Source organism: Eschrichtius robustus, chromosome 1 (assembly GCF_028021215.1).
Source record: "Eschrichtius robustus isolate mEscRob2 chromosome 1, mEscRob2.pri, whole genome shotgun sequence".
Classification (NCBI taxonomy): Eukaryota; Metazoa; Chordata; class Mammalia; order Artiodactyla; family Eschrichtiidae; genus Eschrichtius; species Eschrichtius robustus.
Window position 1 is genome coordinate 133,357,716 of NC_090824.1, and position 18,214 is coordinate 133,375,929.

At 42.4% G+C, this 18,214-nt stretch overlaps 1 protein-coding gene across 3 annotated transcripts in view; it reads right to left on the minus strand.

Annotated features, from left to right (window-relative positions):
- ADPGK (ADP dependent glucokinase) overlaps positions 1–17,750 on the minus strand; it is a 28,067-nt gene extending 10,317 nt beyond the window's left edge. For 2 of the 3 annotated variants that reach the window (XM_068555092.1, XM_068555084.1), the window contains exons 1-3: positions 17,448–17,750; positions 10,418–10,643; positions 6,486–6,548 (exon numbers count right to left, since the gene is read on the minus strand). In XM_068555092.1, coding sequence (XP_068411193.1) covers positions 6,486–6,548; positions 10,418–10,643; positions 17,448–17,686 — 528 coding nt within the window. In that variant the 5' untranslated portion in view covers positions 17,687–17,750. Of the gene's footprint in view, positions 1–6,485; positions 6,549–10,417; positions 10,644–17,161; positions 17,263–17,447 lie in introns of those variants that run through there. The other variant, XM_068555101.1, reaches the window with a different exon arrangement.
- Between the last annotated feature and the right edge of the window lie 464 nt (positions 17,751–18,214).

Below are 18,214 nucleotides of genomic sequence, written 5' to 3' on the forward strand. Positions count from 1 at the left end.
AGAACTGTGAGAAAATAATTTCTGTTGTTTAAGCAACCCGGTCTATGGCATTTTGTCATCAGGGCAGCCTGAGCAGACTAAGACACACTGTACCTCACTTTCTCTCTTTTCTTAACTGACTCACATCCTGTGTAGGCAAACAGATACAGGATGTTGTCTGCTCAAAACTGCCAGATGAAAACAACTGTTTGCATTTACACAGTATAGAAAAGAACCACAATAATCAACCAGCTGACCTAATTTGTGGGATCAGGCTCCCTACTATACTTAGCTGCTTTGTGAACAAGATAGCCTTCCAAATAGAAGAATTAAAGAGCACCTCGATTGGGCTTCCCTGGTGGTGCAGTGGTTGAGAATCTGCCTACTGATGCAGAGGGCACGGGTTCGAGCCCTGGTCCGAGAAGATCCCACATGCCACGGAGCAACTGGGCCCGTGAGCCACAGTTACTGAGCCTGCGCGTCTGGAGCCTGTGCGCCGCAACAAGAGAGGCCGCGATAGTGAGAGGCCCGCGCACCGCGATGAAGAGTGGCCCCCGCTTGCCGCAGCTGGGGGAAGCCCTCGCACAGAAACGAAGACCCAACACAGACAAAAATAAATAAATAAATAAAAAAAATTAAATTAAATTAAAAAAAGATAGCATCATGCAATTCTATAAATCTGGGTTTTTGTAAGTGATTTCAATGGAAGACCCGTCTCAAAAGAAATTAAGAAATAAAAGTCTGGAATAAATCTCTTCAAAACTCATTGCAAATAAAATCCTCTTAACCTACAACAGTAACATATTAAAGCTCAGAGTATCCTAAAAAAAAAAAAAAAAAAAAAAAAAAAAAAAGAGCACCTCGATTCAGAAAGTATGGGGGGAGGTGCGCTGCAACTTTTTAAAAACCTTTTCTTCAACTCCAACCTGGGCCTCTTCCTGGCTTTTCCTTCTAGAAGCCACGTCACACCTGCTGCTGTTTCTGCCATGCCAGCTCTGGCCCCACTCATGACCAGGTTAACAGACTCAAAGCCCCTGAACCATGAGGGCCTGGACCAGGATTCGAAGGAAAGTCCTCAAAGATGATTGTCACCATTTCAGATTTGATATGCCCCATCCAGAAGCTTCCAAAGGCATTTTTACTTGCTAATTAACTGCTTGTTTGTACACAGGCATTTTCATGCATCTAAGAAATCCCAGCTTCTGGGTGAAAATACACTTCCCTCTCGACACATGCTCGCTATTTGCCAATTCTGAAAAGTCTTGCCCCTATAATTTTATTTCTTTTCTCTAATTCTTGGCTAGAACTTCAGCTTCCAAGATGAGATAACAAGGGCCAGATTTACCCTCCTGCCTGAAACAACAACAAAACAGATAAAATTTATGAAACAATGGTTTTCAAAACATTTAGGCACTGGGCAACAAAGGACAGTGATCCCTAACAAACAGAAAAAAACTGAGTAAGCCCTACAGATCCTGCTGCAATTTAGCCTGAAAGAGTTTCCAGATATACAAAATCTGAAAGAATTAATCACCAGCAGATCTGCACTACAGGAAATAGGAAATCCTTTAGGCAGAAGGAAAATGATACCAGATGGAAATACTGATCTAAACAAAGGAATGAAGAACGCCAGGAATGGTAACTCTGGATAAGTATATAAGATCTTTTTCTTATTATTTAAATGTCTTTAAAAGATAATTAACTGCTTGAAGAAAAATATTAACAGCATAGAATGAGATTTATAGCCTATCTAGAAGTAAATATATGGCAATAATAGTATAAAGACTGGAGGGGAGAAATGGAAGTACACTATTTTAAAGTTCTTACGTTCTATCTGGTGGTTTAATAATATCACTTGAAAGCAGACTGTGATAAACTAAAAATGTACATTATAAACCCTAAAGCAACCACTAAAGAAGACAAGTAGCAAGGTGTCAGATTTAAACCTATCTGATATAGCAACAATCATATTAAATGTAAATGGTCTAAACACCCCAAATAAAAGACAGAGAATGTCAAAGTGTATTAAAAAGCAAGCCCCAACTATATGCTGCCTACAAGAAACACATTTTAAATATAAAGACACAAACAGGTTAAAAGCAGAAGGATGGAAAAAGATATATCATAACACGATTCAAAGCTGGAATGGCTATTTTAATCAAAATAAATTACACAGCAAAGAATATTATGAAATTATTTTCTTTATCCCTGGTAATGATAAAAGGGTCAATTTGTGGAGGGATGTAACAATTCTAAAGAGTTATGCATCTAATAACAGCTTAAAAATACATGAAGCAAAAAGTTACAGAACTGCAAGGGAAATAGACAAGTCCATAAGTATAGCTGAAGATGTCAATACCCCTCCCTCAATAGTATTAGATAAATCAAGTGGACTGAAAATCATTAAGAATATAGAAGACTTGAACAACATTATCAACCAACTTGGCCTAACTGACATTTATATATAGAACACTCCACTCCAAAACAGAAAAATATGTACTTTTCAAGTGTACATTGAACTCCACCAAGATAGACTATATTCTAGGTCATAAAAAAGTCTCAATAAATTTAATAGGAATCAGAGAAGCACATTCTCTGATCACAATGGAATTAAAATAGAAATCAATAACAGAAAGATATCTGGAAACCCTCCCGATATTTAGAAACTAAATAACACACTTCTAAGTAGTCCATAGACGGTCCATTAAATACCTCATCTCAAGAAATCAAAGGGAAATCAGAAAGCATTTGAACTGAATGAAAATGAAAACAAAAAGTATCAAAATCTGTGGGATACAGCTAAAACAGTACTTAAGGGGAAGTTTATAAGCACTAAACACCCTGTACCAGAAAACAAAGGTCTCAAATCTGTGACCTCAGCTACTACCTTAATAAACCAGAAAAAGAAAGTTAAATTCAAAGCAAACAGAAACCAATGAAATAGAAAAGAGAAAAATACAGGAAAAAAAAAAAAATCAGTAGAACTGAAAGCTCATTGTTTATTGAAAAGATCAATAAAATTGATAAACCTATAGCCAAACTTATCAAGGAAAAGAAAAAATGAAAAAGACATAAATTACCAGTATCAGGAAAGAGAGAGAACATCACTACAGATTCTACAGATCTTAAAGGAATAAGGGAACATTATGACTAACTTTATGCCAATAAATTCAACAACTTAGATGAAATGGACAAATTTCTTGAAAGGTAAAACTACCAAAGCTCACTCAAGAAATAAAAAATCAGAATTTCTCTTTATCTATTAAATCGAAATTGTTAAAAACCTTCCCGTATCAAAAACTTCAGGCCTAGAGGGCTTCACTGGTGAACTCTACAAACATGTAAGGAGGATGTGATACCAATTCTACACAAACTCTTTTTTAAAAAAATTGAAATACTTCCCGATTCATTCTATAAGGTCAGTATTACTCTGATACTAAAACCAGACAGATATACAAGAAGAGAAAAATACAGACCAATATCCCTCAGGGAAATTGATATAAAAATTTTAAACAAAATTTTAGTAAATTGAATCCAACGATATATAAAAAGGGTAATACATCAGAAGCAAGTGAGGTTTATTCTGGGGATACATGGTTGGTTTAACATTTGAAAATCAATGTAATAACCATATACCAAAGTAAAAAACAAAAACCACACGATCGTCTCAAAAGATGCAGAAGCAGCATTTGACAAGATCCAACATCTACTTCTAATTCTTGGCTACATTCCAAAATATATTCCATAAAGACACTGTTCTCTTCTGCAATCTGGCTTCTATTTCACCATTCCACTGAATTTACCTTTACTATATTCACCAGGGTCTATTTCTGAGACAACATAGCTTGGCTGTAAAGAGCATGGACGCTGGAGCTGGACTACTTGGGTTCAAATCCCAGCTCTACTCCTTACTAGGTATGTGACCTTGAACGGTTTTAACTTCTCCATGCCTCATTTTTTCTATCTACAAAATGGGGATAATAATAGACTTCCCTTATGGGGCACTGTGAGGATCAAATGAGTTAATTTAATGTAAAGCACTTAAGACAGTGCCTGGCATACAGTAAGAACTACGCAAGTGTTAACGATTATTATTGCCTTTGGAAAATACCTAATCCTTAATCTGCGGTCGTTCTCAGATGATCACTTGGTCCATGTCGAGAAGCATTTCAGCAAGTTAAATTGAATCTCTCTGAGAGAGCAGTATAGGGTGGTGAGGTCATGGCAGAGCCTAGTGTTTGTATCCTGGCTCCATCATTTACTAGCTAGGTGAGCCTATGCACATTACTTAATCTATTACTTAACATCTCTGGATCGCCTATCTTTTAAACAGTGATAATACCTTAACTTCATCAGATTGTTGTGAGGACTGAGTAAGAGATATCCCTTTTCTTTCCTCAATCTTTTACCAAGGCCAGACTTTTTTTTTCTTTTTTTTAAATTAATTTTATTTTTGGCTGTGTTGGGTCTTCGTTTCTGTGCCAGGGCTTTCTCTAGTTGCGGCGAGCGGGGGCCACTCTTCATCGTGGTGCGCAGGCCTCTCACTATCGCGGCCTCTCTTGCTGCGGAGCACAGGCTCCAGACGCGCAGGCTCAGTAATTGTGGCGCACAGGCTCAGTTGCTCCGCGGCACGTGGGAGCTTCCCAGACCAGGGCTCGAACCCGTGTCCCCTGCATTGGCAGGCAGACTCTCAACCACTGCGCCACCAGGGAAGCCCTTTTTTCTTTTTTTAAAAATCAGAATGCTTTCCAGTCGGGCTGGTCTCAGGCCCAGCTTCTCCAGAGACCAACAGCAAATACTGGTCCCAGACGAGGGCAATATTGAAAGGTCAATCTAACCCAGGACTTCCAGGGCCAGAATTACTTCTCAGGGTCAAAAGAGCGGCCTTTTATGGACCCATACAAATGCCCAGGATTCTGATGGAAAGGGCCTGGGTTCTCTCTAATTAGTTTATGACTGATCTTTTCTTCTCTTCCATCCATTAGCTGGTAATACTTCTGAAGGTCAGCCCTGTAATTTCTAATTTTCTCTGTCTGGGAGTTAATTACTATCTATAAAGATAATGACTATTTTAAAAAAAATTTCCCACACCCTAATATTTTATGAAAACTTTAATTCTTACTAAAATGTGAATGTTCACACTTTAATATGCTCTCCACATCTAAGCACATCCATCCCTCGGTGTACAGTGTGGCTCCATATGAATTTTTTCCCCTCAAACTGTTGAACATTTATCTGAATTTTTGGGCCCATCTCTGGGCTTCTGATTCTGTGCCCCTGAGAACTGTTTATGGTTTCCTTTCTCTGTCGTCAGTAGCCACGTCTATCCTGCACTTCTCAAGTTCACTTACTCTAGAATCATCTTTGTTAAACCTACCTTCTTTGTCCCCATATACGATCTAGCACCAAGTGATTCCATTTTAGTAGGCTTTAGATAGGCTTCTCCTCTTCTGGCTACCCTATCCAAACCTCAATCATTTTACAGCAAGACAGCAGCAATAACCTCCTTGCTGTCTTTCCCCCTCAGACCTATTCCACTTGTAGCAAAAGAACTTCTTACTCAGATGTTATTTTGAACATAGCAGTAATTTTTAATTCTACTTAAACCAAATGGCTTAAGACTTGAAGACATGTCCCTACTGACCCCCATCTAGTGGCCTTCATTTTTCAACACTCTGGATCCAGGCTCACAGAACAGCCAATTAAGTCTTCTCTCATCACTGTACAATTCCCAGCCTCAGGCACTGACTCCAGAGCCCACGTGCTCTTAACCATTACATGATAAGGTACTCAAGAACATGGACTCTGGGGTCCTAGGTTAGAACTGTTCTATTTCTTTTCTTTCTTTCTTTTTTTAAATACTAATTAATTAATTTATTTTTGGCTGCATTGGGTCTTTGTTGCTGCGCGCGGGCTCTCTCTAGTTGTGGCGAGCGGGGGCTGCTCTTCGTTGCGGTGTGCGGGCTTCTCATCGTGGTGGCTTCTGTTGTTGCGGAGCACAGGCTCTAGGCGTGTGGGCTTCACTAGTTGTGGCGTGCGGGCTCAGTAGTTGTGGCGCACGGGCTTAGTTGCTCCGTGGCATGTGGGATCTTCCCAGACCAGGGATTGAACCCATGTCCCCTGCATTGGCAGGCGGATTCTTAACCACTGCGCCACCAGGGAAGTCCCTGTTCTATTTCTTATTAGCTATGAACTTCCCTATGCCTCAAGCTTCATGTGGAAAGCAAGACAATAGCAGTACCAGCACGAGTACCAACTAGCCTTACAGGTTGTTGCAGGGATTAAATGAGGTAATCCACATCAAACACTAGAAACAACGTCAGGCACACAGTAAGCACTCAGAAAGCATTAGCTACCACTCCTCTCCTTCCACTAGTATATTCCTAACAAGAGCCCCAGGGTCTGGCACAAGTTGAATCAAGGAACAGACAGAGACTCATTCTTACTCCTAAAATTACTTAAACACTAGTGAAGGACACAGGTTTTAATCTGGGAATTTGACTTACCTTTAAATCTGCGTTGGCTGCAAATTTCTGTCCAATTAAAGCTGCATTTCCTCCTACGTAGTGCTATAAGACAGTTCAAGGTTATTAGACAGTATTTTAGCATAACTATGTTACCCAAGCTTAATAATGTTTTGATTTATTGAATTAATTTACAGTCCATTTTTTTCCAAAAAAAATTCGTGGTGACTTTGTAAGTACACACAGATGAGGTTAATAAAAACATTAACCCCATAGGTTAATAGACAATGAGTTATAAGGAAAGGTGGAAAAAACAAATTGCTACGCTTGGAAATTAGTATAATTGCCTTAACTGTAGATCAAATTTGGCCTTGAGCTTCCAGGCAACTGGAACAGATAAGGAAACAAAAGGAAATATGACAAGCATGGATAGAGCTTATCTTCAGCACTGCAACCCTTCTAAAATGAGTATATGACTATGACAGTCTCCTCCTGAAAATCAATCAATAAATACTACAGTGAACTAAAATCCAACTCAATTTTTTTAATCATGTTGATATATAATATTATTTAAATTACAAGTGTACAATATAGTGGTTCACAATTTTTGGAAGTTATACCCCATTTACAGTGATTATAAAATATTTTCTATATTCCCCATGTTGTACAATATATCCTTGCAGCTTATTTTATACCTAATAGTTTGTACCTATTAATCCCTTACCCCTTTACTGCCCCTTCCCCATTTCCCTCTCCCCACTGGTAACCACTAGTTTGTTGTCTTTATCTGTGAGTCTGTTTTTTTTGTTATATTCACTAGTTTGTTGTATTTTTTGATTCCACATATAAGTGATATCATACAGTATTTGTCTTTCTCTGTCTGACTTTATTTCATTTAGCATAATACCCTCCAAGTCCATTCATGTTTCTGCAAATACCAAAACTGCATTCTTTTTTATGGCTGAGTAATATTCCATCTCTCTCACACTCACACACACACTATATCTTCATCTGTTCATCTACTGATGGACACTAAGGTTGCTTCCTTATCTTGGCCATTGTAAATAATGCTGCTATGAACATTGGGGTGCATGTGTCTTTCCGAATCAGTTTTAAAATCCAACTCTTAAGTGAGACACACAGGCCTTTCTTTATCTGTCCCCTGCTTTCCTTTCTACTTGCATCTCCCGCCCTCCCTTCCGTACCATGCCTGCAGCTCTCCAAGTCTGCCTTCCTCCCTGTCTCTGTGCCTTTGGCACATGTTGCTTTCTTTGACTAGGATGCCTCCCCATTCTCATTCACTGGTAAGTCCCTGATCACTTTTCAAGTATCACCTGCAGCATCACCTCTTCTGCAATGCCTTGTCTCCCTTTTCCCATGGCCACCTCTGCCTCCACAACCCCCCTTCCAGACAGGATTACAGATCCCTTGCTACTCGCCACTCCTATACTCAGAACAAACATCCATTACAGCCCTTGTCTGCTTGGGCTAATGTCATCTGGGGACATGTCTAGCTCTTTCAGGGCAAGGACTGTCTTCTTACAATAAGTGCTCAGTAAATGTTTGTTGCTAGATTTTGAGAAAGGAAGAAACACACTGATGCATCAGGAAACATAAGAGCTTTCCTGGGAGTAAATTCTAAAGGTAACAGACTCTAATAGAGGACAATGTTTTCTCCTAAACACCACACCTCTCAGCTGAGGACCTAGAGCAGGAGAGCAGATAATTCAAGGCTAGTATTCCATTGTGCTGAGGACGGATTCATGTGTTTTGGAAACCTGACAAGTAGGAGATACAGCGGATGCTCTATTATGAAAGTTGAGAAACCTCATCAACAGCCTTGCCTGGGAGGAATGCTACCACCTCACCTTCCTAGTCCCCAGTCCCATGCAGAGGCACAGAATAAGTAACTCAACTCTGCATGCTAGACATCACTTTCAGCCCAACCAAGGTTTGTGTTGACCGATCACTGGATTCAGGTGGGACAGTAATGGCTTACTATAGATAAATTTGAAACTTTCTGTGATATACAGGCTGAAATTTGGCCTTTTAACATGTTAACCTTAATTTTTTATTTACTATGGTGGCTAGAAGAATTTACTAAAAATCTTGGGTGAAACATTAAGATTCCATGAAGTGGATTTTGGAGTTTTCATATAATAGTTATTATTAACTGCTGTTTATCAGTCAATCTGCCTGATAGTTTAAGGGAGTTTGACAAGGCACCGAATGAAGTGTCACACTAGTGGAAGATAAATAACACATTTTAGGTTTTACAACGTTAAGAAATAATTTAGATGATGTAAAAGCTAGATAAAATTTCTGTAGAAAAAAATGTTTGCATTATGAAACAAAAGGCAGAAGAAAGTAGAATAGAAAGCAAATTGGTGGTTTAAATACTACAATCTCAAAGACTTTTAAGCAGTAGACTTGCCATCTTTTTAGAACTATCAATATTCTTTCATAAAAGATAAGAATCTCGGGAGTTCCCTGGTGGTCTAGTGGTGAAGATTCAGTTGGGGAACACTGAGATCTCCCAAGCTGCGCTGTGCAGACAGAAAGGGAAAAAAAAAAAAAAAAAAAAGATCAGACTCTCACTACCAAACTCAGCTGTCAAAATGATTGTAACTGAAGTTTTAATAGCTTGCTGTTTTCTTTAGAAACTCAGCTGGGTAATTAATGCCCATGCCCATTTCCAATGTTCAAATGGGTGGCTTCAAAGGGAAAAAAAACTTTAAAATCTTAATAGTTATCAAAATAAGTGGTCATAAAGAATGGTCTACGAAAGGTACAAATCAAAAATGGCATTAAGAGCTCCCCCTGTGAGAAGTACACCCAGACTGGGGTGATGGGCCAAAGGAAGATTTTAGGTAAGAAAATTTGGGCGTGAGACGCGGTGGGGTGGAGAGATGCTTAAACAAACAACCAACCAAAACTTGCCGGTAAGAGGTGTGAGGGCAGGTGTAGCAGCAGGTGCAGGAAGTGTCTGGACCATGCAGGCCCCAGGGCTTTGTTTATGATCACCAGGTGGGCTTGGGGAGCTCTAAGTTCTATCTCTGAGAGGCTCTACCCTGTAGAACAATGGCTCTCAGAACAAGGTGTTCAGAACCACAGCATCAACATAACTAGGAAACTAGCTGGAAGGGTAAATTCTTGGGTCCACCCCACAGACACTGAATCAGAACTCTGGAAGTGCGGCCCAGGAATCTGTGTTTCAATATCCCTCCAAGTGATTCTGATGCACACTCAGGTCGGAGAGCCACCGAACTAGGCCAGTGGTTCTCAACCAGGGTGATTTTGCATCCCTCCTCTCCCTGACCCTGGAAACATTTGACCATGTCAGGAGACATTTTTAACTGTCACAACTGGGGAAGAGGAGGAGTGAGACTGTCATCTACTGGGTGGAGGCCAGAGATGCTGCTAAACACCTTACAATGTGCAGGACAAACCCCACAAGGGAGAATTCTCTAGCCCTAAACGTCAACAGTGCTGAGGATGAGAAAACTTGCTCTGGACCAGCAGAGCAGAGGTAAGGACCCAGCTCCCTCGTTCCCAGGCAAAGGCTAGAACTCTTTCTCTGTGGGTTTGGCCTTGTTTTGCTTAGGAAGAACTCAGCCATATTAAGATTACTGCAAGTTATCAGCCAAGCGATACCCAAACAAGTTTGGAGTAGATATCTTTCCTACCTTAAACCTGAATAACACGAAAAAAGAGCAATTTAATGGATAACCCAGAACCAAAATTTCATAACGCTGGCTTCATAAACGCTGGCTGAATTGAACTGACTAGAAACAGCAGAGTTAAAGGAAGGTCAGATACAGTTTTCAAAAAAGAGAAAAACATTGTAGAACTGGATTCCTAACAATTACCCTCTTAGGGCAAACTGGAGAAAAAAGTTGCTTGGTTGCTTTTAGAAACCACACAAACAAGGTGTCTTTCCCCACCCTAACTTAATTTACCACTGGCAAACAGACCTGGGCTCCTGGGAACTCTGATGCAATCTGGGCGATGTTATGGAAAGTTTCCTTATCACTGAAGAAGCGTTCAGCAGCTGCTCCCTTCCCCATGAAGTGAACGAAGGCCTCTTCTAGATCATTCCTCGAACGCAGCTCAGTGTGATCTTTCCCATTCCCAGGATTCAGGCCAAGTGCCTGCAAGAGCTTCACCCCTGACAGCACTACATCCACACATGCATTGACTCTGGAAGGAAGGAAGAAAGAGACAGTGTGAAAGAAACAGAAGCACTGGGGCAACTACTTTGCATTTAACAACAGGGAAATGTTTCAGAGGCCTGTATTCAAACAAAAAAACAGATGAAGTGGATTTGAAACCTGAATTGGAAAGTAAATAGCATATGGCAGAAGAAGGATTACTTTATCTGGATGTATGTCTTAGGATCAGAACACGGGACTCTTGGCAACAGTTTGGCAAACTTTTACACTAGTTACAAAGAGAGAAGACAGGCGCTCAGCATTTCAGAACAAAGTATCATGATAACACAAATTTAGCATTTTTGAGAAAATGGTGGCAGAACCAAACTGTCTGGATTCACCTTGGCTGTGTGATGTGGGCAAGTCACTTTTAATTTCTCTTTGTCTCAGTTTCCTCATCTATAAAATGGTGTAATATGAGTATTTAACTCATAGAGCTGTTGTGAAGATTAAGTTAATAAATGCTTAGGAACACTGCTTGCTGTAGAGTAAGCAAAATAAAAGTTTTGGTCAAAATCCACCTTCCCCCGGAAGATATATTAGGATGGTGGTAAAATACACTAAATACCTAAATGTCTAAATACTCCCAGTTGAAATTCTTAGAGCTGAGTGGTGCCTTAAAGACTGAAGTGCACCTGCAGCCTGTAACAAATCATTACTTGGCAGGCGTTCACTGGACCCATCCATGAACTTTAAAGGCTGATAAGAAGCCAGTGCGACATCACTTGGTTGGTGCTACAGAAATTATAAAGTACATATAAGGCTGTCTGGCATGGCCCCTCCTATGTGTGCATGGAAAAGTTCTGGCTTACATTTTCAGTGTTTCTTTGCTAAAAGTCATCCCTTAAAAGAGAAGTTCCAAACACTTTGGGTAGCTAAATGAGGTCTTCCTGCCCCACCACAGGCACCTTTATTCCTGCCTCTGCCATCCCTGCCAGTGGGGCTGGATGACCAACTGAAACAGCTTCTGGTGACAAGGCTGTGCTTCCAGGTTAATTCCGAGTAGCTTTGAAACCAGAAGGTAAACTCATCAGTAAAGAAGGCCTGATGGATTGGATTTTAGTGTAATATATAACTACAGTGTTTCCCTTCCAGTCTCCTTTAAAAATCTGTTGATCAAATCATTCATGGTGGCCAACTCTAAGATGAGGAACGAGATGGTGGTAAGGGAGAGGAATTTTCTTTTTCATCAGATATGCTTCTAATTTTTACAAGCATACATTACTCTTAGAACCTAATAACAATTTTTAAAAGGTTCTCATGTGGGCTAGATATTATTTACATCACTCAAGGAAGGTTTACAAGGGCAAGGAAGAAACACATCCGTCCTCACGACGCAAAACTGATTGCATACTCATCATAAAGATTCTTTTATTAATTCTTCCCCTATGAATCCCATGTTTTTGAAAAGGTTTTTGCCTACCGCACAGCATTTAAATACTCAAATTTTTATTCCTTTAAAGTCAAACACACATATAATTACTCTGTTCAACTGGAAAAGCATAATCTAAAAGTGAGTATACTTTTCAGCACATAAAACACATTGACATGCATGTGGCAGGTTCTTAATGATACATTTAAAACATAATCCTTTCACAGCCTTACATAATAATGAATCAACACACCTTGTAAACTGGTCTCAACCCCACCTCACACGAAGTGTCCTTTATTTCTACTGCATGCAACGTTAGATGTCTGAAGGGTAGAATCTTAACAGGAATACAGGCATCCCTGGCTCTCAGACTCCAATAGGCTCCCAACGTTCAGACAGTGAGAGTTTGGACAGCGTGAGACACCCATTCCCACCAAGCAGCCCTACCTAGAAAATGTATCCAAATGGATTTGGGTCCTGAGTCTGGACAGCAAAAGTTCAGATACTGAGCGATATACCCATATTTGGAAATAATGACTTCAAAATCAACTTCAATAAACACATCACCTCCGTATCTAGTTGTGCTGAGACTTTAAATAGAGTTTGATTCTTTAAAGGTGAGAATGGAGGAAACTGCACTTACAGGAAAACAAAACTGAAAGGAACAATGTTCAGCACATTTTGCAGCACAAGACAAAACCCAACTGAACAAATTTTGAGTTAAAATAATGTAACTATCATAGGAACATTTTCTATCCCCCACCTAATCATGTCATGAATACTAAAGGAAAGAATCTTAGAGAGGAAAAAATTTACTTGGTAGCTTTTTAAAGTAAAAAAATCATTGAACACTACTATGCGCCAGATAGTAAACAGAGTACGTTTAGGTGTGCTTTCTAGTTATATTTTATAATACTTCAACCAGAACAAGAATCTTTCTCTGCACTTCAACAGCATACTAAAATGTAAACAAGCACGTTACCTAAGGTACTTTCTTCTCGGGGAAAATTAAAGGGCGGTGGGGGGGGGGGGGGAGGTAAAAAAACCAGAAGACAAAATTATGCTCATTTGACACTTAGGCAGAATTTCACAGCTCAATAAGAAATGTATAAAAGATTACAATGTGAGTTTTGAGAAAACACAGACACAGATGAAACAACTGGAAGATAAAGTGAGGCAACAGATGCTGAATGCCTGAACAAGTGGCTGTGCTAGCAGAGAGGATGCTGGGAGCCAGGGCTGCCAGGCATAGTATCAGAGACTTGGGGGTGGGGTGGGAATGAGGGACAGTTTCTTCTGGATCGTAAATTCCTTAAAGACAAGGATGGTGGTCCTTATCACCTCTCTTCTGTTTTACTGTCTGTAAATCGTTTCCTAAGGTTCCTTCTAGCTTTCACACTCTACCTGAGATATTATGAGAGTTAATCATAATCGCTGTAAGATACAGAACCGTAGAGAAGAGAAATTCAAGACGCAGGAACAGTGGTCCCTGGGCCACACCCTGGATGGTGCTCTGGACAGAGAAAGAAGGCAGGCATTTTCAGACAGACCACGCCAATCCGCAAAACGTTCTAAGATAGGGAAGTAGTCATCACTGCTTGCAGCTGAGAAAAGTGAGGCTGGGGGCCAACTAACATTCCAAAGGCCATAACTGGAGAAGCCTAAATTCAAACCCAGATTTATCTGATACTGAAACCCACAGGGAGCATACACAAGCAAAGACGCAGACAAAGGGATTAACCTTGTGTCTGGACACAATAGGAATGCTGATCCAGTTAGGAGAGTTTCAACAGGGTAGAAGAGCTAGACAGGTTTCAAAGGTCAGGGTGAAGCCAGGTAAGGGAGAATGAATGCTAGGATGAGGGGTTCATCATTCACCCAATGAACCTTAGGACCAGGGCCTGATTCTGAAGCAGGGGAGGGAGCACATGCTTTAGAAAGATGTGGCAGTGGGCTCGCCATTGACCATCTTCTTGAAACCTCTCCTATCATTTATTTCCCTGGTCCCTTCCCACCTGCCCCTTACATGGATGGCAGTGCCTCCCCGAATCCCACCCCTGCCATTTACTTTCCCTTCTTTCTCTTCCTGGGTGATGTTGTCCAGTCTCTGGCCTCAGCCTAAGTGCTGGAGTCTCCCAAGGTCTGCAACCCTGCTCCTCAACTACAGCCTCTGGCTGTCAGCAGCTGAGGGCCCAGCTTCCTCTAAAATTCCACAGGAATGTACATTTCCCCTCCTCTGAAATCAAAATGGTTACCTTCCACCACAAACTTGTTCCTTTTTCTTAATCTCTTCGTGGCAACAACGTGGCACGAATGTGGAGCCAGGAATGGGTTTAGGCTGCACCTCAGGCATTCGACAGTTGTGTGATCCTGGGCAAATCAGTATTTCCAAGCCCCAGTTTACTCCCTGTGAAAGCTGGATGACAATCTCTGTATCTGCCTGCATAAGGTTGTTGTAAGATCCCCAGTATTAAGATCCTGTCATTTTTGATGTCTCTATTTACTGTACAACACCCAAACTCTTCTCAAATCTCACCTGTTGAAAGCCATTGCCAAACAAGAAAAAGCTCTATGGACTCTTAACTAGCGTCAGAGTCTCAAGACTTTCCTTTTTATGAGTCATATCAAATTGTGTGTTTTGACTGAGTATGTGAAAGAGAGTGAATATGTGTGTGTGTGTGTGTGTGTGTGTGTGTGTATTCTCCTGAAAGATCAAACTACAACACACACACACCTGCCAAATGAGATTCTGGTACCAGTACTGCACCCACCTACTCCTTATACATTCCCATCTTTAGGCTGAAAATCTGGGTAATGAGAAATGCTGGTAACAATGTATGTCTGTTACCCACAAAAATAGCGTGAAGCAGTCAAATAGGTTACAACCACAGCTCAAATTTCACATTCCACTGGTTAGTCTCTGCAAAGAACTTAGCATCATTTACCTGCTTATAAACCTTTATGGCTTTCCCATCACCTACCCTGATACAAAAGGCTCCTTTCAGCATCATCGCTTGACATCCCTCTACCATAAGGTCCTTGCCCTAAATACAGGGCCAACTTGCTGTTCACAAACAAGCCAAATACCTTTTCACATTTGGTCCTCTCTGCCTAGGTGGGCTTATTCTCCCATCTTTTTGTGGAGAAATTCCATTTCTTCTCCAGGGCCTGGCCCTTGCAAGTCACTGTAACAGAATATGTTTTCCAAGATGGCCACAAGATGTCCCATCCCACATGTTCTTTTTACAATGTGCCGCTCACATTCCCCCCATCCAGGTGTGTTCTATGTCCCCTCCCCTTAAAACCATTTGGACCTGAGACTATGATAGAAGCAACACTATGTGCTTCTAAGATTAGGTCACAAAAGGCATTAATGCTTCTGCCTGGTCCTCTTAGGGAATTCCCTCCCCTAACCCAGTCACCCTGCTGTGAAAAAGCTAAACAGCTAAATAGAGAAACCACCTGTAGGTGTTCAGGTGAAACCACAGCTGAGGTTGTAGCCGACAACAACAATCAACCCTTGAGATGATCCCAGTCTCAGCCATCATCTGCCTGAAACTGCACAAAACCCCAAATGAGAATTGCCTAGCCGAACCCAATCAAACCTCAGAATCATGAGAATAAAATGACCATTGTTTTAAGCTACTAAGTTTTGGGGTGATTTGTGATGTAGCAATAGTAAATGGATTGTCACCTTCTCAGATGGAGCTTTTCCTGAAACCTCATCCTGGGAAGAATCAGTAATTCTTCTCTGAGACACAAGGCTACCTTGTTTCCACCACTAGTTCAGCAAAGCACTTTTCGTAATCATTACAAACAGCATTGTGTCACCTCACCGCCCCCCGCCCCCCATTCATATTGAAGCCCTAACCACAGATCGGACTGTATTTGGAGGTAGGAACTATTTAAGGAGGTAACTGAGGTTAAATGAGGCCATTATCCAACAGGACTAGTGTCTGTTTAAAAAGAGGAAGAGACACCAGAAGTGCTCATGAATGGAGCAAAGGTCTAATGAGTACACAGCGAGAAGGCAGCCATCTGCAAATCCTTAAGAGAGGACTCGCTCTTGGGCTATCAGCCTCTAGCACTGTGAGAAAATAAATGTCTGTTGTTTAAGCTACCCAGTCTGTGGTATCCTGTTACGGTAGCCCGAGCAGACTAACACAATAACGAATATATTTGTTTCCAACAAACGAGGCTGGGACCTTGCCTCATTCATCCCTGTATCCTCAGAACCTAGCACAGACCTGACACATACCATGCAGCTGACAAATATTTGTTGAATGAATGCTCACAAAACCAGGGAGGACAATTAAGAAGCTGAAAAGGATGCAGGTGAAAGGCCCTGAACTTGAAAGAAGAGGTAAAAGAGGATACATCTGAAGAAACGATAAATATGCTGATATAAAAAAATAGTAGCTAACGTTAGGTGTCTGCTCGTTAAAGCAGACACTATGCTAAATAACATGGATTATTTAATTGAATCTTCAGGATAACTCTGCTTTACCTTAACCTTTCTGGTCCCAATACTCACAGGAACTAGTAGGGCAGTAGAAGGCCTGTTTTTGTGGTGAGGGCAAGATATTAAAGTCGAACTGAGACAAGAACTAAAATTCGTGTAAAGGGAATAATTACTTAACACGCGGGAGGGGAATACAAAGAAAGGAGGCTCTGTGATTTGGGAGAACCCTAAATATGCAGTGTCACTGAAATCAGGGGAAGAAAAGAGTTTCAAGGAGAAGGGTGTGCTTAACGCGTGGAAGGCTGCAAACAGTCGACAGAGAAGGTTAAAAGAAGCAGTTGAATGTGAAAATCAACACGGTTCCGGTGAGCTTTGAGAGAGAAGTTTCAGTAGAATGGTGGTCTCCAGACTACGGCATTTAAGGAAGCAGAAACAAGGCGTGAAGAAATAAACTCGGTAACTAATGGCAGCGACCACACCTTCAAGTAGTTCAGAAGCAAGAGGGTGCCGCCAAAGTGCTAAGACCAACCATTGTTGACTACCAAAGAGCAGCTGCCAGAGAAGGAGGGCTTGGAATGGAGGAGGCTCGAATTATAAGGAGTCAGGCTGAGCGGGATTTGCAAGAGGCTATTCGGCTGGTTCTATGGAGATGAGAGAAGGGGGCTGGTCCTACCGAGACGAGAAGGGCGCAGGGGCCAGCCGACAGGAAAAAGCAGTCTGGTGAGTCCCTGCAGCAGTGACGAACGGGGCTCGTCCCAGACGTCCGACGCTTCTCGACAAGGAGGCAGCGTGGACACCAGTGCCGAAGGGCCTCCCGGGGACCTCTGGGAACCCGTTTCCGCGCCGGCTCTACCTCCCAGCTCCCAAGCCGGCTGACCTCCGCCAAGGCGGCCCTCGGAGGCCCGGAGCGCCCGCACCTCCTGGAGAGGTCCAGAGAGGCAGGCTCCGCAGGCACTCACCCCACAGCCACGCGGCGCCAACGCCGGGCAGGCCGCACGATGAGCGCGTCCCAGGCAGCAGACAACCGGCCTTCAGGGGAGCCGGGTCCTGGGGGTGCGGGCGCGGGCGCAGGCCCCAGCTGCAGCGAGCTCCACAGCGAGCGCAGCGCCGACCCCGGCAGCTGCGGCTCCAGCAGGAAGACGCAGCCCACCGCTAGCGCCAGGACGCCGGCGTACGCGGAGCCGCGCCACAGCGCCATACACACAGAGGTGTGCGAGCCGCTGAGCACAGCTCCTTTCGCGGTCCGCGCCTCTTCCGGGCTTAGCTCGTGCCGACGTCAACACGCGCGTCACGTCACGCCGGCGCGCCGCGGTCCCCCGGAGGGGCGGGGCGATGGACGTGGGAGAGGGGCGGAGAGCCCTCTTGCTTTGTCCAAGTCCTGGCTCTTGGGGGCGCTCGCGGTTCGGAGGCCCTGAGGGAGGTTGGATCAAAGTCCGTAGGGCCTGTCCAGGCGCTGTACCCCTTCCGGGAACTCCATCCGTACCCCGAAATAGAGCGGCACGGATACGTTTGTTTTCCCAGTAGGATGAACCGGACGGATTTTGAAGAAGCGGGCAAACCTCATGTCAATCTTTGATCCAGTCGGTTTCCCCATTTGAGCTGGGCCTGCAGTTCCTCAGAGGGGCACAAATCACACTCCCCCTGTTTTAATCTGTCCCTCTGCCCGTCTGTCCATCCTCCACTTTTTTTTTTTTTTTTAAAGTAGAGGGAAGGATTTTTAATTAAT